Source organism: Bombus pyrosoma, linkage group LG3, assembly GCF_014825855.1.
Source record: "Bombus pyrosoma isolate SC7728 linkage group LG3, ASM1482585v1, whole genome shotgun sequence".
Taxonomy (NCBI): domain Eukaryota; kingdom Metazoa; phylum Arthropoda; class Insecta; order Hymenoptera; family Apidae; genus Bombus; species Bombus pyrosoma.
Genome location: NC_057772.1, coordinates 3446362 through 3469382, shown reverse-complemented (window position 1 = coordinate 3469382; position 23021 = coordinate 3446362). Strand labels below are relative to the sequence as shown.

Here is a 23021-nt window from a genome sequence, read left to right as displayed (position 1 = left end):
TTGATTTTTCACTTTGTCGCTTTAACGCTGAACGAGAATTAAAATATACTTTATTATTACAATACAATCTTTTTTTCCTGTTTCAGTCACCTCAGCTCAAAGAGTAGAAGACATTTGCGTTTCTACGGTCGGCTTTGTGATAGCACTAGTAATTACAGCACTCTTGGCACTAGTCGCTGTAGCTATTGCTGTGTCGTGCTGGCTAATGGCGTATCGTCGCCAGCCAAAGACTGCTGGACCACTGCCACACCCACCAGAGTTCCCAAATCCACTGTTCACTACTGAGTCCGTAGCTGAACCGTCTCCTGATTATCACCTATCATAAGTACTCTAGGATAATTATTTTTTTGTAACGTAATTTTATAATTCTCAATGGAATACAGTACAGACCACATCACTTTTTTTTCTCGCTGGTCGGTCTTGTATTTCTTTCAACGACTCCTCCAGTGACTAGACTCTTCCGTTATCTTCCTCTCGGGAGTTCATACCGAGCGTGTTGTACGTTCATTGTTACATACGAGTACCCTGAATCAAGTTATACATAAATATACATAGATAGTTAGATCAGAGCGCGTGCGAGAGAGAAACGTTTACTATTTATGGTGATGGTTAGCTTCCATTATCTACACAATAGAACTTTGTCTTCCGACGTATTCTCTTGTCTTCTGTACCTTTGCTCTTCTCTTCCTGTAGTCACTGGAAGATTTGTTAAGCATAATACAGCGAATTTAATTCCCGTGTAAAGTCGAACGAATTAGTCTAATATAGCTTTCTTACTTCGTGCGTAGGTAACTGTACATTTTATCTAATAAAATGCTAATGTAATATTTTTAAAATAGTCTTGTTCATTATGCCATATTCCTTAATACCTATTCAGTCCGGAAAATAGGTGAAAACGAATATATCGAAACGTGTAAGTAACAAGTTGTTCAAAAATCGCCATACATTTTTATTCCAATTATATATTTCTGCTAAATATACATAATTTACAAAAAATGTACGATACCTAATATATGTATATATACGTATGAGCTCAGTTCATACGTTTTTTAATAAATAGATGTAATATTAACGATCGTAATACTGTTAAATGATTCTAATCACTTTTAAACTCAATAATTTAATTATAATTAACATTCAATTTGAGAATAACAATTTGATGTAAGTGTTTATAACAAGTGATTGAATTTTAAGCGTTAGAAATTTATTAAAAGATTGAGTATTTGAAATGAAAATATGAAAGAAAACATACGTTATCTAATGTTTTAGTCTTGAAAAGGCTTATAGTATCAAAACATTTGCGTTGTTAAGTCGTTTTGTGTGTTCAGTTGTAGCGTAGTACTGAACTGTTTAAGAATCATTTTCAATATATTTATTTATAACTTTATTTGCGCATAAGACCGTCGTGTAGTTTAATTATCCTTTGATAACTGCAATTGGCCTTAATTTTATACATTTCCGGGAAATACCTGCAGCATGGCACGTATCCACAACATCTGTCACATTTTTGTAAGACTCCGGTGCTTCTTCCATAACTAACTTAGGCGAAGCGACTCTAATCGATATTCCTTGTCGTTCTAATTTTTCTAATACATCTGTGTAGTCCAAGTTTCTGCGTGACTTGGCTCTAGATAAAGCTCGACCCTAAAGGCAATTTTGGTTTAATTTAGGTATCACTGGATAATTTTATAAATAAAAGAAATACTTACTGCTCCATGACACGTGGATCCAAATGTTTCTTTCATAGCTTGATCAGTTCCGGTAAGAACGTAACTACAAGTTCCCATAGTACCGCCAATTAAAACAGGTTGACCTGTTAATTGATAGTCTACAGGAATCAAAGGATGGTGAGGTGGAAATGCTCTTGTAGATCCCTATGAACAATATAGTAATTATGTAAACATCCTTCAATATAGTTAGTAGCAATTTACTTTCATTTCATTTACCTTCCTATGTACTAGAAGGGTTTTCTGTTTTCCGTCGACCATATGTTCTTCTATTTTTGCAATATTATGGGAGACATCATATATAACATGCATGTCTAAATCATCTGGAGATTGTCGGAACTGTTTGGCAAATGCTTGTCGACTGAGGAATGTCATAGAGCTTCTATTGACCCACGCAAAATTGGCAGCTGCAGCCATAGCTTTTAGATAATCTTGACCTTCTTGAGATTTTATATGAGCACAAGCTAACTGCCTATCGTTAGTTTCAATATTGTCTCGTTTCATGGCCTTCTCCATTTGTACAAGTGCATCTGTACTACATAAAGAATTTAATATACACTGCTTTCTAAAAATGGGTTTATTACGTATTTATTACCAGTTGCAACTTGGTGTCCAAATCCTCTGCTACCAGAATGAATCATCACACAAATTTGACCCTTTTCTTCGATACCCATTTTACATGCTGCCCATTTGTCGTAAATTTGATCTACTACTTGAATCTCTGCATAGTGGTTTCCTGCACCTAATGTTCCTAGCTGTAAAATAAATTGTTGTAGTAATCAAGAATTCTTAAATATTTATTTCTATAAATTCTCCTAATACCTTACCTGTGGAAGTCCACGTTTCTTAGCCCTCATTGATACCTTAGAAGAATCTGCATTAAGCATTCTACCATACTCCTCGCAATGTTCTTTATCCTCTGCCCAGATATAACCTTCTCTGAGAGACCAATCCATTCCCATTTCTAAGGCTTCCTCTAAATCACGTGCGTTCATAGGTATGATTCCTTTTGAACCAACACCGACAGGAATGTGATCAAACATGCTCTGGGCAAGTTGTTCCTAAAAACAACTACTGGTTTATTTTTTTTCCTATGATATAATTCCATTAAAACATAACTGATAGAAAATAATACCTTCACAGGCGAAACATCCTCTTCAAATAAGTTAGTTCTTAATAGACGTACTCCACAATTTATGTCAAATCCGACTCCACCAGGTGATACTATAGATTTTGGGTCATTCATATCAAATGCTGCCATGTTACCAATTGCAAAACCATATCCAGAATGTACATCAGGCAATCCAACGGATCTCCAAACAATACCAGGAAGAGCAGCAACATTGGCAATCTGTTTCATACCTGGGAGAAACCCACCCACTGCTCCTGGTCTGCATGCATTTTTTAATTCATCAAACATTAACCGTTCTAACGTGTTATTTACATAAAAAACACCTTCAACCTATGAACAAAGAAATATTTAATACACATGAGAAGATAAAATACAATTAACAAATTACCTTCATATTAGGTTGAAAACCCTTCTTTATCCTCCAGCATGTTTCAGTTATCTTTTCTAAGTATTTTAATTCTTCTTGATACTGCCTAACTACCATTTTTTATTATAATAAATTACTTTTTAAAAATATATTAATTATCTCTAGCTTGGAGTACAGATTATATTTTAAAATGAAATATGATTTCTTATAATTGTTTAGAGATAATATCTTTCAATTAATATTATAAAGAACTAACGCTATAGAACCAGATACACTGTTCTTATATTTATTATCGATTATAAATGCAAAATTTTTACTGGCAGATTAATGCAACGATACAAGCAAGCAAAATCGTGCAACCGGGTAAAATGATTGCGCCATATAAGTCTAACGAATGTCAGTGTCGCAAACTTATAGTGTTTCTAGAAAATTGTTATCCCTTTCCTTATTTAAAATTCATTTTCAACAGTACACATATAATATATGAGTAACTAGATTCCTAATCTTTGTATTTTTATGCAATATGAACTTTCTGACATGATTTTGATGATCTAAAGGGAAATAATAATAAAGATATTGATTCAAATGGGAATGTATAAAAACGAATTACTGTTAATAAGAAAGAAATATCTTATTTTTATTTTGAATTATACGACGTTCTTATACGGTGTTCTTATATAATGTTAACGAGGAAATATTAATCGGAAATGTTGGTATCATATGTAATCCGAATACAAAATACATACATACGTAAGTACGTATGTGAAGTGCAAAAATGGCTGCTCGTGTAACATTAGGTTTAAAAGAAGTAAAACCAATTTTGTCACTAAGTCCTACAGATGCTCATAGAAGAGTAATAACATTATATAAAGCATGGTATCGCCAAATTCCATTTATCTGTAAGTACTTTGATCATTGTATGTTTTTGAAAATCATGAAGATGTGTTGTTACCTAACCTAAATATTTAAAATAGTATGTGGATATATGTGTTTCAAATTTGTTCCTTTTTTGTACGAAATAGAATGTATTAATTTTCGTCTTAGTTTATTTGAACTTCACTAAAAATAATTTACAATCTGTTATTATTTCCATTACAAAATTGTCAGATTTATATATTTATATATGTATAACTAATTTACTTTACAGTGTCAAACTATGATGTTCCAGTGACAAAAGAAGATTGTATAGAAAAGTTACGGGAACAATTTAAACGTCATGCCAATCTAAAGGATACAAGAGTGATTGATATGTTACTTATTAAGGCAAGCCTAATATGTATCCTGTTTATTTCATACATATTGTAACAGATATATTAATAACTCTATTATATTAGGGACAAATGGATCTTCAAGAAACTTGCTCTCAATGGAAACCAGCTGCAACATTCATGAATTATTGGAAAGTAACTGAGGAACCAAAGCCAAAGGACTTCATATCCAAGTTCATTTCAGGTCATGATTAAAATGTTTAATTGTACAATATATTTATGTTATGTAGTGTAATTAAATGTATACAATTTTTAAGCTATATAAAAAGAATGTATATGATATTTCACTATGTAATAATGTTATTATTTGAGAAGTAAATATGTTAGAAAGGAAAAAACGTATTTTTCTACTAAAAATTGGAGTTATACAACATTTCAAAAGATGAATCTTTAATCAGCTCTTACAGAAGATAATATTTCTTTTAATTTACATTTTATTTTTACATCTATATATTATTATTCACTTATATACATTTGACAAGATGATATATTACTAAGCACCTTAGGTACAATCAAGTTCACTTTTCACAGCCATACGGATAATTTGCTTTCCTTCAGTGAACAAGTATCGAAATTGTACATACATACATATATATACATACATACACATGTTTGAAACGAGTGTATTCGAACCTGCGTAAATGTACATTTTCAACTATGCGCGCTCTTCTTTCTGTTTGCATCAGAATGGGAATCGTTTGTGCTACGTCGAGACAGACTCTTTTACATGATTTCTGTACTTGTGTATACTTTGGTTAGAATCATTTTTATAAAAGTCATTCTAGTTTTATTATATTCTCGGATTAAAAATTTTAACAGATAAATCTCGCACTATGTAAAAAAAAAAAACGTGTTTGCCGCCAATATAAAGCGTACTTTAATACAATTCATAAAATATCTAGGTATTAAAAATATACACGGTCGGTAACTTTTATACCCATACATTCCACATATACGCTAAAAAAATGGCAACAATACATCATGCTTATGACTCATAAATGTAAGAATGTTTTTGTGCACTCATACGTTTTATAGTAGAAGATTCCATGTTCGAATTCCCTTCATTCTTTCTCTCGACTACAAAATCAATTTTCTATCAAACTATACTTTCACGTTCCGACTGTATATCGTAACCTGCTATTACACCTCTTCTTAAGGAAACATCGCTGTTGCGTAATCCATTGCTATTGAATAGATTTACCAACCAACTTCTGATCGAATTTCTTGCGGAAGATTTTTTATCAGGCACACTGTCTGTACTAGGAACGGATACCACTTGATCGAGAGAACGCCAACGTTTAACAGGCATAATTTCTCCCATACAACCACTCTCATCTCCTAGTAATGGTGTCTCTGCTTCGTTCGGCGACTCGTCCGTATGGGGCACTATTATTACATTACCATTCGGATAGTTGTTATTCAACACTTTTTCAGAAATATTCGTCTTCGAGTTAGTCCGTGTGCACTTTTCACAATTCTCTAGCGATCGAAAACTTTTCTTCGGTTCCTTCCAAAAGAAATTCGGCGACTCGAACCTCTTATTATAGAGCTCCAATGGGAAAGGGTCTAACGAACGTGACTCCCGTATTATCGTTTGGAACGGATAATCGCTCGTAGAGGACGACGAGGCAATCGTCGACAGAACTCTTGCATTTTTCCTAAATTTCGGCCTCGTGTCGATAAAGAAATCATCGAGTGCTATCTTAATGTTAGCCGCCCGATTTTTAACTTCTCCTTGCAACGCAACCTTATCTAACGTTGTCTTCGATACGTTATCGGTCAAGTACAGAGGAAATCGGTCTAATTTCCGAGAGTTAAGAGGTTTAGGGACTGGACTGGATCCTCCGTACTGAGACGAGGAGTCATCCGGCGTTGGTCTTGGAACGCTCGACTGTCTGCGACTGCCAGCTCCTAGACCACCTAGCAACGAAGCCTGTCGAGAATCTGAATTTAATTTCGGACTTCTTCTTGGTCTACAAAAGAGTGGTGGAAGATCACCGACGTCGACCTAATTAACATAAATCAAGATTATATGACATTGATGTAACAATCTTATTATATTGATTTTTATACAAACCTCTCGTTTTTGAATGGCCTTTTCAGTGGCTCCGATGAGCCAATAAGTTTTTACTTCTCCCTTTCCTTTCATGTAAACCAACCCACGTTCTTCGATTATGTAGCCACCGATTTTATCCAAAGCATCTTTGCACTGCTCGCTTATGTGAATACGCAACGGTTCGCCGTTTGATTCCATACGTGAAGCTGTATTTACGGTATCTCCGAATAAGCAATATCTAGGCATCGTTAAACCAACAACACCAGCCACTACAGGACCTGTAATATTTGTTACGTATATTTATGTCATTTTTATTGCGTTTGATATTTTTTCCCAAGGCACGATACCTGTGTGAATTCCAATGCGTAATTTAAGAGTTTCTTGAGGTCTGTGAGCTATGGTGTGATGTTTCACAGCGTTAAGTAGTTCTAGAGACATCGATGCAATTTCTCCGGCATGTCTGTTTCCATTTTTTATTGGCAAACCAGAAACCTGACAAAAGCGATGTATCGTAGAATTATATAGAATAAAAAAATGTATAGAGTTTATAAAGAAAATTTACTTACCACCATATAGGCATCGCCGATCGTTTCCACCTTATATACATCATATCCTTTGATTATGCGGTCAAACAAAGTGTACAAGTCGTTCAAGAAGTTTACGACCTGAAAAACGAAAGAATTATAATAGTAGCCATACAAAGATATATATCTTGTTTCTTTAACGATTAGTTTAATTGAAAAACATACCTGGAAAGGCGTGCTTTCCGCTGACATTGCAGTGAATCCAACGATATCGCTGAAGTATATAGTAACCAAATCAAAAGCTTCAGGTTCTACACCGATTCCATTTGTCAAGCAATTTGCAACGGGTCTGTAAGAGACAGACGTGGTATCATTAATGTAGATAGCAAAGTTTTCTTTTTCTTTCTTTTTAATGAAAGAATTTATATAGTTCAACCTACTCAGGCAACATTCGATGAAGTAAATCCTCTGTTTTTTGCTTTTCCTCGAAAAGAAGGCGTGTACGTTCACTGACTAGATCTTCGAGGTTGTTTGCATACTTCTCCATCATGTCCATCATTTGGTCCATGATATTGCGATGCCTTCCCGCTTTCATTTTCTTTAACCGTGTCCTTATCATTTTGAAATCGGGCCTAAGTTCTGGACTTTCCGCCCAACAGTCGGTAATCGTACTAACTATATACTCAGCACAGTCTGCTTCAGACTCGGACAGTATCTCTATGTTAGGTCTAAACGGCGGTTCACCATCTTCTGGGAACCTTTTCACTCGGTCTATGATTTCTGTCAATTTGTTAACGTTCATATTTATATTTCTGCAGCTATACCTTTTGGCAAATGCCGATTAACGAATGACAATCGTTAACGCTTACGGATCTTTAACTACACACGGATATTTACCTTTGGGTTCTAGATTCACGCCACCGTACGGCCCCTTCCGTCCGATCATCTCGAATAATATAATCGCGAACGAGTAAATATCCCCTTCCTGGGTACCTCTGATCGGAGCATTGGGATTCCTTAATAGCTCAGGTGCCTTCCAGAATAAGTCTATGTAAGAGAAATATTTCAATTAGAAATCAAGGCACAAAAATCATTCGAAGGGCAGAAAATCATAGTGGTGTAGACCAGTCCGTTTCCTAAAAGATTCTCAAAACCATGACTTACACGACTATGATTTTCAGTCCGCTAATCGATTGGCGATAGAACAATAAAGTATCGTTATATTTCTTTTTCTTTTTGGTTTTTTTGTTTTTCGTACTTCGATAATACTGATGTTCACCAATGCTGTCGGATTCGGCGCAGTGCCGCATATCGTGCAGGCCAAAATCGGAAACTTGTAGTACCCATCGCGAGGTCACCACGCAATTGGATGACTTCAGATTACCATGACAGACTAGCGCAGATGACTCATGAATGTACAGCATACCCTGAAACAGAGCGAACAATATTTTCACAATAGTTTCGCAATCGGTATACATATCATTGATCTGCCGTGCGAACACGTATATAGACTTGCCTTAATGAGATCGTGAACTAATGATGCGATGAACATATCGTCTAACTTGATATCTTCGTTCTCGATAATATCCTGAAACACATACGCAATGCGATCATTCGTTGAAAACACCAGCAGACCAGATTACACACGTTCATTCGTGTATTAAGGTGACGTACATAAAGACTTCCTTTGGCGCAATAGTCCGTAATTAACAATATCCTCATTGGCTCGACGCACGCCCCGACGAAAGAGTTCAGGTTACCGTGCCTGATCTCGCGAAGGACACGCATCTCCTTCATCACGTCCCTGGTTATGTCCTTCTTCTTTGAGAATTTCAGCTCCCTTATCCTTACTGCTGTCCCGCGGTAATGCCCGGCTTGCGCAAACACCTGGCCCCCGCATCTTGACTCGTAGGACATTGCACTAACTAAGCTTAACTGCAACAACAGTTCGATAGAAGTTAGCGCAACAATTCGAAAAATCATTAGATAAATAAATATGTGTATTCAGCGCTAATAGTTAATGATCGCGCGGTGTTATTGTCGGGCCAGCGGTCGTCGTTATAGCGTTCATCTTTTACCTGTAACGTTTACTTAGATAAAGATACGTACGTTCTTTGTCAGACTGTGAATTCTTGTGCGTTTAATTAAAATAAAATAAAATAAAAAGTTCAAAGTATATGCGACATGCAAATGTACATAAAATAAAGTACCTACGCAAGTATATGGGGATTAGAAAATGGTAAATGGTATCTTACCTTACTAGGGGAGGACATCATGTTGTCAAGATGAGGGTATCCGTGTATCTCGCTCGGATCGATCTTCCACAGCAGCCCCTCGATTTCCTGTTCTATCTTCCACTTTCGATATATGCTTATAGTGACCACCGCGGCGCAGAACAATAAAATAGCTAGCACTCCAGCGACCACGATGCTTCGCAGGTGCGTGTCATCTTTGGGACAGTGTTCGTTGAGGAAACCGCATCCAGGTTCCGCTTCCGGCTTATTCTTACCCGGCCAGTCCATCGCCTCCGATGGCCTGTACACCTGGACACGATCGATACCCTTGGTATTTTGATAATTTTAAACTTCTTTTAGGTTTTGCCAATTAGAACGATCGTAGGAGTAATTCGAGAATCGCGAATGGATATGAGCTGCACGAATGCTGTAAATAACTCACTCACTAGAGTTTCACCCTGTTGAAATTGGCCTACAGGCTTCATTTGGAAATCGCAGGAGAAGTTGTTGAAACGGAACGGATCCTTCTTCAGGGCCAGTACCGAGAAGTTTCCCTCCGAGTCGCCGAACTTATCGAACTTGATTGTCGCGCCGCTGACACCTGTTTTCGCAGAACACGATTATACATTTTTTTCGTAAATATCCAGTACTCTGATCAATAATTCTCAAGTGTTTCTAACTGTCTTGAAATCGCGCGAAGAATCTACGTAACAATACATGTATCGATTGCACCCACTCGTTCTAATCAGATCTAGCCTTATCGATCTAGCAGATCGAGCCACTTCAAACTTGATCGTGTTAGCAATTTGCGGTGCAAATTATACGAATACTTACTCTGATACGTGTGATTTCTGATAATCGTCTCGATGATTTGAGTGCCATTGCTGGCGATCTCCTCGAGGGTGTGCTCTGGTTGATCTCTCAGGAGCTGGTCCAGGGCTCTCGCGTACAGTTTCACCGAGTCGTAAAGATACGCGGCGTGAATCGACACATACTGAAACCAGAAAATCACTCTATAGATTGATAGACGAATTTTAATTTCAGCTTCTCCTCTTATAATGTAATACGATATCTACCGTATCACAGTTGCAATTTAACGTTTGACGTAATTACGATTTGACAAATACAAATTGTATTTCTAACAAAGTTCGGTTCTCTAGTTTTAGCTTTAAATACTTGGGTATTATTGTGAAATATTATGAAATATTTCGTAGTGATACGTAATAATAATTAACGTTTCAATATCTTGCATTTAAGTAATTACTAGTAAGCCTAGATTCTGTATTCTTAGGCCTTTTAATAGCCTTCATAGCATAATTATAAGACAAGGGTTTAACACTCGACGAAGAACGTTTGACATAAAGAAAGTTACCTTTTCGTATTTTCGCAGCAATTCAGGGATGACAAAGTTGAACGGTTCCTTGCTGCTATACTCTCGGACCTTTTTGGTGAACTCTTCGTAGTTCTGTGTGGGTGGCGTAGATACTACCACCATCAAGGATCGTGCCCTCTTGAGGAAGTCCTTCGGCTCCAGGCAATTCCGCAGATTGTCGAAGTGTTCCGGTTCTGCAAGAGACCGATCGCGTGCGAGGCGAGATGAGAAAGGAGCGGTGTTGTACCCTCTTTCGTACGAGGGAAACGGAAATATCTGATTTCGAGAGCGGAGCAACAACACGGGACCGACGACTCTAGAGGAACGTCCATTAAAATCGGATCACGTGCTGGAAACCGGGTCACGAGCGAGCCATGCCTGACCCATGACGTTCAGTTAATCTCGGATTAGATACGGAAATGATGAGGTAACGAGGAACGCGGTACGTTTCGTCAAGGAACACCGGAGGATCGCCAAGGAGACCGAAGAATCGGGTCAATCGAATTTCACGAGTCGTTTCGTTACCGGAATGGACCTGCTATGGGCCTTCTTGCGCGTAATTTTAGAAATTACGGTGCTGACAAATTTTCACGCGTAACGGTAACGAGAGCTTATTCTTACGTACAGTTTATCATTAGCAAACTAACTATCCAACTAAGTCACTTTCTTGTACAAGTATCATTAACAGCTCACGGTGTAAAAATGAAATTCGAGGCAGTTGCAAAATTGTAAAACCGTGCAACGGACACCTATAGCCTATAATCTGTAGCTTGTGGACTAGTTGGTCAATTATTGTGCAAGATGTTCGTGATTATTAGACTGCGGACGTTTATGCATTAGCGGGAAATTTAAAATATCAAGATACATAAAATATCCTTCAAATTCACTATTCGTCGTAATATTTAACGGATGAAAACAAATCTATTCTTGGATTCCATTTCTTTAAATAGGATCGTAAAAATATGGAATTGCGTAAATATGCGCAGTCTGGTGATATTGATAGTATGTACTTACTCCATAAGTACTTTTGCGCCTCGCGCGGTGAGTACGTCATCATGTCCACGTGTATCACCATGTATTCCCCGTTGTCTAGCAGCCGTTGATTCTGCATCGAGTTCATCATGTCTATCAGCGACATCGCCGTTCCCAGGAATATGTAAACTGTCGACAGATTTACGCCTTCCGTTAGACGCGCTCCCGCCTCCCGTGGAGCGTTCCATCAACGACGACCGACCGATTTCCAGAACGGAACTGACTTTCACGCTTCATTTTCCTACCGGCGGGAAACGGCTGCTCCGTTTGCCGCGCAATTATCGGTGAAATCATGGAACAAATAGATCTATATACCGTGCACCAGTTCTCACGAAGGAAACGCACGAAAATACTCGCGAAAGGAAAGTATTCGCGCGATCGGAAAATTCTGTTGTTTCTGTTCTTCTTCTCTGAGAGAAAAGAAATCGACTGTTCCAACTGAAATTTCTATTAATTTGTAGAATTAATTGAAGTATCACTGTAACAACTTTGTTACGTTTCATCGACATCCGTCTACTTTTATTTTCATCATTCAAATATTCTTCCACGATGTCTTTACGAGTGATTCAACGATCGATTCTTAATGTTAAACGTTTTTTCTTCGTCCAGAATTTTTATACAGATACAACTATCGATCTACTTAAGGAAGAATGTGAAAGTTGCCTGCAGTGCAAATTTTTGATCGAATCTTCAACAGCAGTTAATTTTACCTGGTAAGCAAAATCTGGCGACAGAATTTTCCAACCACCATATAAGTACAATAGTCGCTGTTGCGCTTTAACACGCGTCGTTTTTCGCTTTATAAACGATCTAGCCCCAATGGCATTTAGAGAATTTTAAAGATTAGTATTACGTCCTACATATTAAGTATAGTATCGAGTCTAATTAAGTTTAGCGATAAGAAAGAGAAATTTTGTCAATTTCGTTTCTACCGTCTTCTAACGAACTCGCGCTACTGCACTTTAGTCGAACGCGTTAAAGATCAATTTGTATTCTTTCGTTGACGGGGTCAATTCCAGTATCTGGGACACTAAAATCTCGCTCGAACTCGCGCGACTCAACAACCGATGAAGTTGTACTATGGAACCGTCTCTATTTCGAACCGAGGAAACACGAGTCTCGCGTGTTACAATCGCGCTAAAACCATTTCAAAAACGAAGGCCACGCGATTCGAAGACAAACAGAACCGGAAACGAGAGGCCGATAGAGAAGGCGGCTCTCGACGAACACATCGTTTCGGTCGTCTCGATGACTTTCTGAGAAATATCGAACGTAAACGAAACTTCAACTGACTTCTGGTCATATTTTTGGTCTCCTGTATGAGTTGAAACCATACGCTGACTTGACAGCAAGGCAGCCTTTCCTCGCAGCACGTGTGTCGATCTTCCACGGTCTTGTAATGATTGACGGTGAGATTATTCTTGGTGGCCTGTTCCTCCAGCGACTTGGCCACCGTCGACCAAGCACTCTCCGTGATGATAGTGAATTTGTTCCAGCCATAATGGAGCAACAACGCGATCACCGACTTCGTCACCTGCGTGTCCGGTGGTTCGGTCCTTGCGAACGTGTTCACCTTCGACGCCTTGTAGTCCGAGCATTTCTGCAATCCACACGGTTTCCCGATCGTGTTTAGCGTCCGTTCAAGTGCACAAGCTTTGGCAAGTGTTTGCGTTACGAGTTAATGCGAGCCAGTTGGGACAACGAATGTTGATGTTGGAGTTCGTATTGATTTTGCGTTTCTAGCAGGTTTTGGCCGAAACGTTGCATTCTATGTTGGAGTTTATGTATGCAGAGAGGTGAAATTAATTATGGAAGGATAGTTAGTTGTCGCGTCGACTGTGGATAAATTTCGTTATTTTAGCGCGATACATAGTGGCTACTATACGAGAGAAGTATTTGCACACCGTTTTATTTATTAGAGTATTTACGTGCTGATTAATTAGGTCCAAATATATTAAATTTCGTATCATCTGTCGTTAGTGGTATGTACCGATAAAATGAAATTTGATGCTATGAAACTGAAATATAGAACCTGACGAAGAGACCAGTCACTGGAAAACGAGGGTATGCGCGTATATTTTTTCCTAGCTACTGTACATAGAACGTATAGATACCTTGTTAAAACGATAAAATCTCTTAAAAGCGCTTCATGATACATTTAGCGCTTTGCATTGTTGCAATTCCACCACGTGACCACCATGACAGTCACCGTGTTAAGGGACGAAGTTGATATCTCTAGATCCAACAGCAACATTAAAAATCATACATCGTCGGTGACACTTTTCCATCGATTACAATTTTTTTTATGAACGATCAACGAACCACGCGTTCCACGAATTCCAACGTTTCGAGTTTGAAAATTACGCAAGGAACCTTGAACACTCAGCAGCTAAACAAGAGAACAAAGGCCGCGAAAACAAAGTGTCGTCGAAAGTGCTGAAAACAGATCGGTAAGTGAGAGGGGACGAATCGGCGAACAACCGGAAAACAATGTCACAAGCGTCGAAAAGGAAGAGCGAAAGCCAGAAAGCTGAAAGGCCAACGAGAGAAGCAACGGAGGTGAAGGATCGAAGAAAGAAAACAACTGAGAGAAGAGCGATCGATAGCGATGGAAAAGGGTGTAGAGTATGGAAAGAAGGAGTAGGTGGCCGAAGAGATAGAGAAAGAGGAAAGAATGGGAGATGGAAAAAGAGTAGAAGGCAGGAGAGTAACGCGGCAAAGTGGGCTGCGCCGGGTGCCATGGTGTGTGGCGCGCGGTTAAATATAAACCTGTGGCAGGCGGTACGAAGGAGGGCAGGAGGAGAGTGGAATGAACGGGGCAACTCTCTTCTCTCTTCTCTCGGTGATCGCGAGCAGAGAAGTGCACGGGGCGGCTGCTCCGTACCGTTGAAATGTGACATGCGCTCATTAACATATAAATTAAACGTGACAACTGGGGGTCAGTTCTACTTTAACCGTGGCGACCACCGCCAGGCCACGATCCACTTTCCGTTGTTTTTTCCACCTCCTTGTCCTCCTTCTTTTACTCCGTTTCGTTTCTTTTTTCCCCTCTTCCGTCTTTCTGCTTATACGCTCGCTCTTTTCCTCTTGTTCCACACTCGATCGAACAACCGAGTAGACTTCTCTACCGACAACCAAAGAGACCACGAAATTCATGCATCGAATGAGTCGCGATCACCGCCACCGCCACCGCCGCAACTCCATCGCCACTTTTCCCTCGTTACAGTCTGCCGACCATGGGATTTGCGGTTATGGGGAGCGTTGCCCCGTGAATCTTTACAACTATCTTACTGCTTGGGGATTTCCAGCGAAAAATGATCGTCGGCGGGACCAGGAAGTCTCTTCTTCGTTTATTCGTTGTTATCGACTAACTCGAGTATCGAACACGTATTTTGATATTATACGATTTTTCTCTGTATTACGATATGGCGTTGCCGTAGCGTATCGGATGCTTCGACTGTAATTTTAATAGAATTTCGTGTATAGCTTAATTCTGCCTATTAACCTTCATCTAGCTTTTGTACGAGTTGCTCGATACATATAAGAAACTGTAGTCTCAACACCGATTTACGTGTATTACTTATGTACGTACGACGAGAACAGTTTTGCGTCCGACTACACAGACACTTTACTTTCTACTTTCGATGAAAGAATTATCAAATTCGGCCATTTATCTCTTTATTGCGCCAACTTTTGTCGTTATGTAAATTTGTCACTGCGACATTAATAAATACATTGGATTCGGTAAACGAACGAGGACGAACCAAGTGTAAAAATAGCAACTGTATTGTTAAATAATCTTCGTATCTTAAAAAAGAGTTTCAAGCGTTCGATCAATCCGCATAGACACGATCGTGCGCGCCAAAATCGAGCACTCTCTCTTTCCAGCGTCCTCTGCTCGTCCTCCCACGATTCCAGGAAGTCGAGATCGTCAGCGATTTACCCACCTGGCCAGAATCGTTCCTGTTTCTCTTATTCGCGGTGCCGCGCGCGATGGTGAAGCTGGCCGGCACTTTTTGCGCAGAACTTCGACTCGAAATGCCAAATTAGACGAAGTCGAGGAAAATACTTGAAAAAAACGAGAGCCAAAAGGAACATCCATCCTTCCCAAGATTATCCTCTTGAACACCGGACGTCGCGATACATATGAATGTACGACGCTCGCTTGTGAATTTGTCGAACGGAAGATGACTATAACTGCCGCGTATGATAGCGACATTTATCGTTATTACATTGAAAAGAAAGAAAAAAAAAGGACAAATTGATTCGGCAATGGCGAGAGGATGTTGGTCGAGCCGCATCAGAATGACAAAATTACGATTGTTCGTCGTTCCAGCTACTATGTTGCTGTGTTTGATTAAAAGAAAGCTCTTTTAATGCGTGTTGCCTTTGTTGAGTATATAATCTTGACCTTGGAGGAATTAGGGGATGTTGATTCAATCCTGACCAATTCAATCGACGATCTTACGATTCATCAAACTAATCCTTGCGTTGTTGATTCATGCCGTTATACAGCAATCATACAAATTTCCAATCAAAAGCTTTGCAATCCTGTATTCACAGTATACTACCGAGTCGCAATTACATTTGCAACAGACAGAATAAAGAAACCCATCCTTCATTAAACATATGCCTATTAAGCAGAATATATCTGGCGAACTGGCTACTAATTCGACGTTAATGTGAATTTATAATATTGCTGGTGGAAATATTAATTTATTGCCTTCTGGATATTGTTACGATATCGACCAGCAACTTCAGTAACCTTTTAACTTTAAAACTCGTTCAACTCGTAGGATTTGTCTAAAAAAAGAAAAAGTTCATGAATTTATTTATGCGTTTGTCTCCTTCCCTGTCCCGTATCTTTTCAACGAACACAATACTCTTCTATCAACGTCAGATAGTCCGACGTTCGCGAGGTACAAAGGGTTAATAGTATTCAAGAAAACACGAAGAGACATCAATTATTAAATACATAATCTGAACAGAAACTGTTCAGAAAGGAGCCACAGCTGCAACCGTACGTGAACGATTAAAGCCGAATTTACACCGTTTCATTTTGCAGGAATACGACGCTCTCGAAAACGACCGCTGCTCTCATCCTTGTTTTCATCCGCCGATGACGTGTTCCCGCAAACTGAAACGGTGTAAATTCGGTTTAAGACGCGAACGACGCCGCGCAGACGTGTACTCTAGTTTTGCATAAAAGTCGATCGGTGATCGATGATCCGGTAGACGAAACTGGTCCGGTGTAGAAGAAAGAACCAGTTCCCTATTCTCATGGAGGCAACGGGGCCAACAAACAAAGAGGACGCGCACACTAACTCGGAAGAGTCGTAGAAGAGCATTGTTTTAAAGGCAGCGTGGTACCGTGTGGCCCTTTCTTCTCTCTTCTACGAAGTTACCAGGAGGAACGAGTTCGAGGGCCAGTAGACAAAACTGACCGACTTGGTCGGATATCCTGCTGGCTGCCGTTGGCTGGCTCTCTTAGTTGGCTTGGTGAACGAGCTGGGCTTTGGTCATTGCCGGCTCGCGACGTGCTGTTATTCTGGGCTCCACTCGGCTATATTTAGACGAGACCACCTTGAGGGAGCTCGAGAGAGCTCGAGTGCTCTCCGCGGACTGCAACCGCAGAGAGGCTTTTCTCTATTGGCCGATCGTGTGCGTTAGTTGTGCAACAAGCGTTCGCGATCCTTTGGAAACGCGATCGAGGAATTCCTGCCCACGCTCTTTTTCCATGTCGCTCCTTTTTCATCGTACTTGCTCTCTAGCCGACCTCGCCGTGCATTTAGGTACACAGTGGCACGCGAAAGCTATCTGAACGCCTGTACAAATTTTTTACGAATCTCTCATACGAAACTTTTCTGAGATTCTGAGATTTCATTAGCACCGTAACCAGATCCCAGTATCATAATTGTATTTTCGAGTTTCGAACAAATCCGAAAACTTGTACAGATGCTACTGGATATTTAGTACAAGGATACACGCGTCTCTCTTGGGAATCATAAATATATATATATTTTAAACGTTCGTCTAATTCCAACTTGAGCAAAGGCTGAACAATTGTTCGAATAATAGCAGCTCGGCTAAACATATCGGACATAATCAGACGTTAACAATGGAGTTTTTTTCGTATAAATGGAATTCGTACTAACAGAGTTCTACTATGGCAGAATCGCGAACCGTTTTGTATACTACATCGTTAGTCGTATATATGTATGTGCGCGCGTGTGTGTGTAGCTATGGAATCACATATCGTCTATCGTGTCATCGTTCCCCGTTAACTCGTAAAATCGTCGCCATAAACCAGTAGCAACAAAGTGTCCGTTTCGATGCTGTCTCATCGTGAATTCTTCGCGGCACATTTTTAAATTTATACCCTACTGTTTTATAATTGTTTGCCGCATCCATAAAACATGAATCGCGGATATTTCATCTTTCCGCCGGGCACCGATCCACGTCGTTGCTCAAAATTATGCCTGTAAACTCGTCTTTACATCGGGATAGGCAACGCACGTTGCGTCCCGGTGCATCGACAGCGGTCGTGCCCGCTGAATAACAATCGAGCAATCCATCGGTGTCTCATCTCGCGAGCCAGTTTAATCGCGCGAATCGATCCTTGCCCCGGCTTAAATCGCGATACTATCAATCGACGACTAAAAATAACAAAGCGTGCCACTAGCTCGTTGTCCCTCGATCGCTCTTCCTGTTTGCGTAAGACGGAAGTCACACCTGACAATGAAGAAGGGAGTTCCATGGAGAGGAAGTTAAGAACGTGTCGGAATATTAATCTCGTGTTTAAATCTGTCCAGAACATCGACGAGTGTCAACAATATCGAGAAACGGCCAAGGATCGACCCAGAAGCCAGGTGCCTCAAACGTTTGCGCAAACTACACCGATGAATCACTCTAAATCGGTTACCTTGAGTATCTAGATAAATAAAAGCGGATAAGAATTTTTCTTATCTGTTTCAAGCAAACAAGGATGGTGACCTTGTTTTCTTTTTTCTTCTTTTCTCAAATTACTCCTTATTTGTAAGTTTGGTATATCTGAACCTGGATAAGTCCTATCAGACTACAATTTTCTCAATTCTCGGAGATACAAACTTTCTCTATCTCTGGCACGTGCCTAAGTCCGTTATTTTATTTCTATAATTGGAACTCACGCAAGTCGAAATTTACCTCTACAAGTCGAACTTTGCTCATCGCTGCCTCTACAACTCTAGACTATACTATATTATATCGTATGTGGCGGCACTCGACAGCACAAATACCGCCATTCCACACTAACTAACAACGGACGACGGCAGCGCAGTGGTTAGCACCTTAGGTTACGAACGTTCGGAACCCGGGATCTCGAATCCCGACGACCGAAGTCCGATTTTTCCTCCACGATTCTTAAATAGAAAGAAAATACAGCAGTACCCCCCCGCCCCCCAGCAGCGACATCTACAGCCAACAGCCACTATTATCACGGACAACATTTATCCGCCTTATGTATACGTATAAACATAAATTATTATTTACGTTTGCAAATAAATAGCTGATCTTTCAAAGTTGAATTTGCCTTTCTTCGAACCGTTACGATTTGAAAGATACTAATCACTGTGTACAAAGCTTCTGTAAATCGTCCTCGTTCGTTAATTTTCTGTTCCCCGAAAGCCTGCATAAATCGAAGATATTTTTTCCCGGAGATTCGATTTGGCGAGATCCGAACGTACAACGGAAGCACTATCTATCGTGAAGCAACAGTTATAAATAGGCAGATCGTTCCAAGAGATAGGACTTACGAAGAAATCATTACTATAGCTCAAAGTGGTAATTTCACAAGTCTATAAAAACATACAAATTTCCCACTTTCCCTTTCGTGGTATAAATTATTCCACGTTCCGAGTTGGACAGGTAGCACCGGATTTAACAAATCGGAGAATCGATCGAGTATCCTGGACACGATCGGTTTTCGTGCGAAGTAAACGAGTGGACGTGTCTTCTCGCGGCGAAGGTGACAAGCGACAACGGTAACGTTGTGCCAGAAATACCTTTTCTTCCCGATACGACACGGCGAAGTTACCGCGAGTCACAGAACGGAAAGATCGCTTCCCGGAATTCGCGAGCGTGTGAACGGATCACGTCCTGGCCCGTTAATGGTGGCTATTAGTGTTCTCGAGGGAGACCGTTTACGTGCACCAGGATCTTGCCAAACGACACGCTCCGTGTCGCAGATAAATTCGTTGCTCTCTTCCCGACCGGTGAGACGTACCGGGAGCCTCTTTATCTTGAATATCAATCGATAATCCTTCAGCTCGTTAACTCTCTCCATTTCTCGTCGTTCCTCCTTTCTTCTCTTTTCTATTCCATACGCCTCTGCTGCGTTAAGCGGCGTCCTCGCTGAACCAACAACGAGAAACTTTTTATCCATGTTCCATGTTTCTTGAAAAAGTTGCTGTTGGGTGCTCGTCTCGCGTTCGGAGCGATAAACGACCACAGAGACAAATGTTCACAGTGCGTATAATTTTCCCGATTATTTCACAACTAAGAATTGTCTCGCAGTTAGTTTCCAAATCCTTGGAACGGGTTGCATCGATACGAATAAAATATTTCCGCAAATTGATATCGCAACGTTGGTTATCGTTTGCAATTGGTTTCGAACGAGAAGGATGTTCGTTGTTGGATCGGTAATGACGCGGTTCTAAGTTGACTAGCCTCTTGGGTTATCCATAGAAAACGCCTCAGCCGGCAATGATGAAAAGTATCATTTTCTTTCACCTGGTAACGCACGCTTTGTCGGTGAAAACGCGATGTTAACGACAAAAAGAGACGAGGAGAAAGGGGGAGAGAAAGAATGGCTCATTGAACGAGCGAATTCTTTCCAGGGAATTAGAAAGCAGCAGCAGCCAGGGAGAAGCTACGGCGCGGTCGCTATTAGATAATTGAACTTGAAGTCGCGAGACGTTGCCTTAACTCCAATTAAGCTTCTGGCCGCTTTCAGATTATCTCCGGGAACGTTCTCTCCTATCTCTGTCTGCGTAGCGGAAAGATCTGCCTTGGACGAGTGTCCGTCGTTCGTTTCATCGGCATAACTTCCTAAATTATGCCGTTAATGCGCGCTATTCTGGATTCCACGGTGATCGTTGATGGCCTCGGCCAGAGGATCAGCTTTCTCGATAAGGGTGCTCGTTAAACGGGGTAGGACGGCTCGTATCGTCGGCGCTGGTCGTTTCTGATCGCACGATCGTTCAAGTTTTATTAAGTGACACCATACGCCGACGTCTTCCGCCAATTAAACAGCCCGCTGACGGATAATTAAGGGAGGCCAGGTGAACAAGATGGCCGAGAAAACGTAACACGTTTCTTCGGTAATCACGTCGTTTCCTCGGTCTTACGCAATCATTATGGTTAAGCAGGATAAACATAACGAACGGAGAGTAAGCGGAAAGTAAAGATCGTGGTTACGTTTCATCGGTTTCTTATGGCGTATAAACTTGTTATGAAATACACAGCTAGAATATTCGAGTTGGTTAGTATCGTTTTGGTTCGCTGTTAATATGATTCGTGTCAATAAGCAACAGGGTTGATACTTGTTTCTAGTTTCTAGTGAATTACGATCCACTCGAAAAGATCGTAAATCCACCAGTATATTCCTATTCCAGATCGTTACGAGGTCGAGTTTATTTCTTCTTTAAACATCGGTTTTATATTCGCGTGGCGAGTCCACTTCGAAGTCGGATTTCACAGCGTCCGCTTATCGACTTGCGAAATATCTGCGCGTCCGTGTTTGCCACGCATTCCACTGCAACCATCGATCGAGAATGAATTTTATTCAGAGAGATCAGAGATGTCGAATGATATTTAGATCAGGCGTATTTATATTTAGCCTCGTGCCACGCGCACGACTGCGTTCCGGCATAAACATAACACAGCTTATTTACTAATTCAACTGTGATATACATTCTAATTTGAGGAATGAAAAGCATAATGTTGTAACTAACGGCTCTACGGCAGGCTAACCGGCACAGAGACCAAGGGCATTCCTGTTTCCAGTTTCGATACACAAATACACGAGCGTCAGATTTTTCTAGTCGCGTTTAACCCTATTGATAAATCGTATCTTACTTCCAACTTCAACTACCAAGAAGCATTAACAAAAGTTTTAATAATTCAGCTACTACGTAAGGATGAACTTGGAAAGTTGAGCAGATTTCCATAATACAAGAGGGACTCATGGGACTTTCGCAATCAGTGCGCTTCGCGCGGGAGATTTATTGACCGAGAAAGGTGTTCAAATTGTGTCCAACAAACGGTACCCGGGTCTAAAAATACATTTCTAAACCGGAGAATCATTGCGGCGGCGGCGGCCCTGTTCACGAGGAACGCGTGTAGCGGCGACAACGGTGGTGGGGGATACACAACTCTTTACGCACGGGCGCATGCGTACCGGCGAGAATCACGCGGAGCGCAGGCGCGAACGCTGCGCGCGCCTTGGTGGGGGAACCGCGCACACAGAAACAGGGCGGTGCTTTCATTTATTCATAAATCAACAGCGTCTATTTATAGCCCCGACGGACAAATAGCGATAGTTGTGTGTTAGCGCGCAAGCTCGCTTGCGTGCGGCCGACGTTGTATCCTTGAATGGCGAAACAATCGAATGGAAATTAATGCGACCCGATGAAAAATCAAACGGGCCTCGACACCCGGCTCTCACTTTGCACCGTCTCTTCCTCGAGCACGTGGACAACTTTTAGCGCGATTAAACGCGCTGGTTTCCTTCGGTCATGGTCGTACACTCGTATCTACTCCGCCGTCTACTACTCGTATCTATTCATTTTTTCCTCCAACGTTTTTTTACTTCGTCCACTATTAATACGTTATCAGTTTAGGCTTAATATCGAAATAATTCTCTCTTGCGTTACAAAATTCATCGTCCGGGATTAAAATCATCCAAGGCGGATCTCAAGGACTGGGAACGGGAAATTGCGAGAATAATCTTTCAGCATATTTTCACAGAGTCTATATACGTACTTTCTTGCCATTATGTGATCAATGAATAATTTTGTTGCAAACCTCCGAAGAATTTCCTGCCTGAGAAACTCGTTTCAGTTGACTCGAGTTTTGAAATACACGTGCAACATATTCAACAACGTTCGCGGGAACAATCAACGACTCGAGTCTTTAAATAGAAAAACGCGTGGACCGCGTTTGGAAAGTGCTGCATCTCGTTAAAATTTCGCAATGTAAAGAGCAAAACGGAACTCGAGCGATCCACACGGATCGGTTCTCCAGTGGGTGTCGATGGCCGATACGATGTGTAC

The 23021-nt window shown here is 40.5% G+C and overlaps 4 protein-coding genes across 10 annotated transcripts in view; 2 read left to right on the top strand and 2 right to left on the bottom strand.

Moving 5' to 3' along the window:
* Window positions 1-836, top strand: part of LOC122565691 — a 114573-nt gene extending 113737 nt beyond the window's left edge. For all 3 annotated transcript variants that reach the window (XM_043721918.1, XM_043721919.1, XM_043721917.1), the window contains one exon: window positions 87-836. In XM_043721918.1, coding sequence (XP_043577853.1) covers window positions 87-325 — 239 coding nt within the window. In that variant the 3' untranslated portion in view covers window positions 326-836. The remainder of the gene's footprint in view (window positions 1-86) is intronic.
* A 115-nt stretch (window positions 837-951) lies between these two features.
* LOC122565693 (RNA-splicing ligase RtcB homolog) lies at window positions 952-3818 on the bottom strand. The gene is made up of 7 exons (XM_043721926.1): window positions 3248-3818; window positions 2863-3189; window positions 2555-2788; window positions 2323-2482; window positions 1947-2257; window positions 1710-1874; window positions 952-1644 (listed from the first exon to the last, which is right to left on the bottom strand). Exons 1-7 carry the CDS (start codon window positions 3341-3343, stop codon window positions 1417-1419), a joined length of 1521 nt encoding a protein of 506 aa, XP_043577861.1. The 5' UTR covers window positions 3344-3818; the 3' UTR covers window positions 952-1416.
* A 146-nt stretch (window positions 3819-3964) lies between these two features.
* On the top strand, window positions 3965-4776 carry LOC122565696 (NADH dehydrogenase [ubiquinone] 1 alpha subcomplex subunit 6). Its single transcript, XM_043721928.1, has 3 exons — window positions 3965-4125; window positions 4374-4489; window positions 4561-4776. The coding sequence occupies exons 1-3, from the start codon at window positions 4002-4004 to the stop codon at window positions 4687-4689; spliced, it is 369 nt and encodes a 122-aa protein (XP_043577863.1). The 5' UTR covers window positions 3965-4001; the 3' UTR covers window positions 4690-4776.
* A 75-nt stretch (window positions 4777-4851) lies between these two features.
* LOC122565692 (receptor-type guanylate cyclase Gyc76C-like) overlaps window positions 4852-23021 on the bottom strand; it is a 100001-nt gene continuing 81831 nt past the window's right edge. For 4 of the 5 annotated variants that reach the window (XM_043721922.1, XM_043721923.1, XM_043721920.1 and 1 more), the window contains 16 exons: window positions 13006-13312; window positions 11695-11841; window positions 10681-10874; window positions 10143-10302; window positions 9755-9909; window positions 9330-9635; window positions 8749-9009; window positions 8591-8662; window positions 8333-8501; window positions 7972-8121; window positions 7515-7854; window positions 7300-7423; window positions 7117-7215; window positions 6898-7042; window positions 6572-6828; window positions 4852-6502 (listed from right to left, as the gene is read on the bottom strand). In XM_043721922.1, the coding sequence (XP_043577857.1) occupies window positions 5591-6502; window positions 6572-6828; window positions 6898-7042; window positions 7117-7215; window positions 7300-7423; window positions 7515-7854; window positions 7972-8121; window positions 8333-8501; window positions 8591-8662; window positions 8749-9009; window positions 9330-9635; window positions 9755-9909; window positions 10143-10302; window positions 10681-10874; window positions 11695-11841; window positions 13006-13312 (3798 nt within the window). In that variant the 3' untranslated portion in view covers window positions 4852-5590. The remainder of the gene's footprint in view (window positions 6503-6571; window positions 6829-6897; window positions 7043-7116; window positions 7216-7299; window positions 7424-7514; window positions 7855-7971; window positions 8122-8332; window positions 8502-8590; window positions 8663-8748; window positions 9010-9329; window positions 9636-9754; window positions 9910-10142; window positions 10303-10680; window positions 10875-11694; window positions 11842-13005; window positions 13313-23021) is intronic. The other variant, XM_043721925.1, reaches the window with a different exon arrangement.

Excerpts from the sequence above, each read along its gene's own strand:
- LOC122565693 (XM_043721926.1), bottom strand. The coding sequence starts at position 3,343 with ATGGTAGTTAGGCAGTATCAAGAAGAATTAAAATACTTAGAAAAGATA. Across the intron at positions 2,789-2,862 it reads AGGATGTTTCGCCTGTGAAG|GAACAACTTGCCCAGAGCAT; the intron begins GTATTATTTTCT and ends AGTTGTTTTTAG. Across the intron at positions 1,875-1,946 it reads CCCTTCTAGTACATAGGAAG|GGATCTACAAGAGCATTTCC; the intron begins GTAAATGAAATG and ends TATTGTTCATAG.
- LOC122565696 (XM_043721928.1), top strand. The coding sequence starts at position 4,002 with ATGGCTGCTCGTGTAACATTAGGTTTAAAAGAAGTAAAACCAATTTTG. Across the intron at positions 4,126-4,373 it reads TCGCCAAATTCCATTTATCT|TGTCAAACTATGATGTTCCA; the intron begins GTAAGTACTTTG and ends TTTACTTTACAG. Across the intron at positions 4,490-4,560 it reads TTGATATGTTACTTATTAAG|GGACAAATGGATCTTCAAGA; the intron begins GCAAGCCTAATA and ends CTATTATATTAG.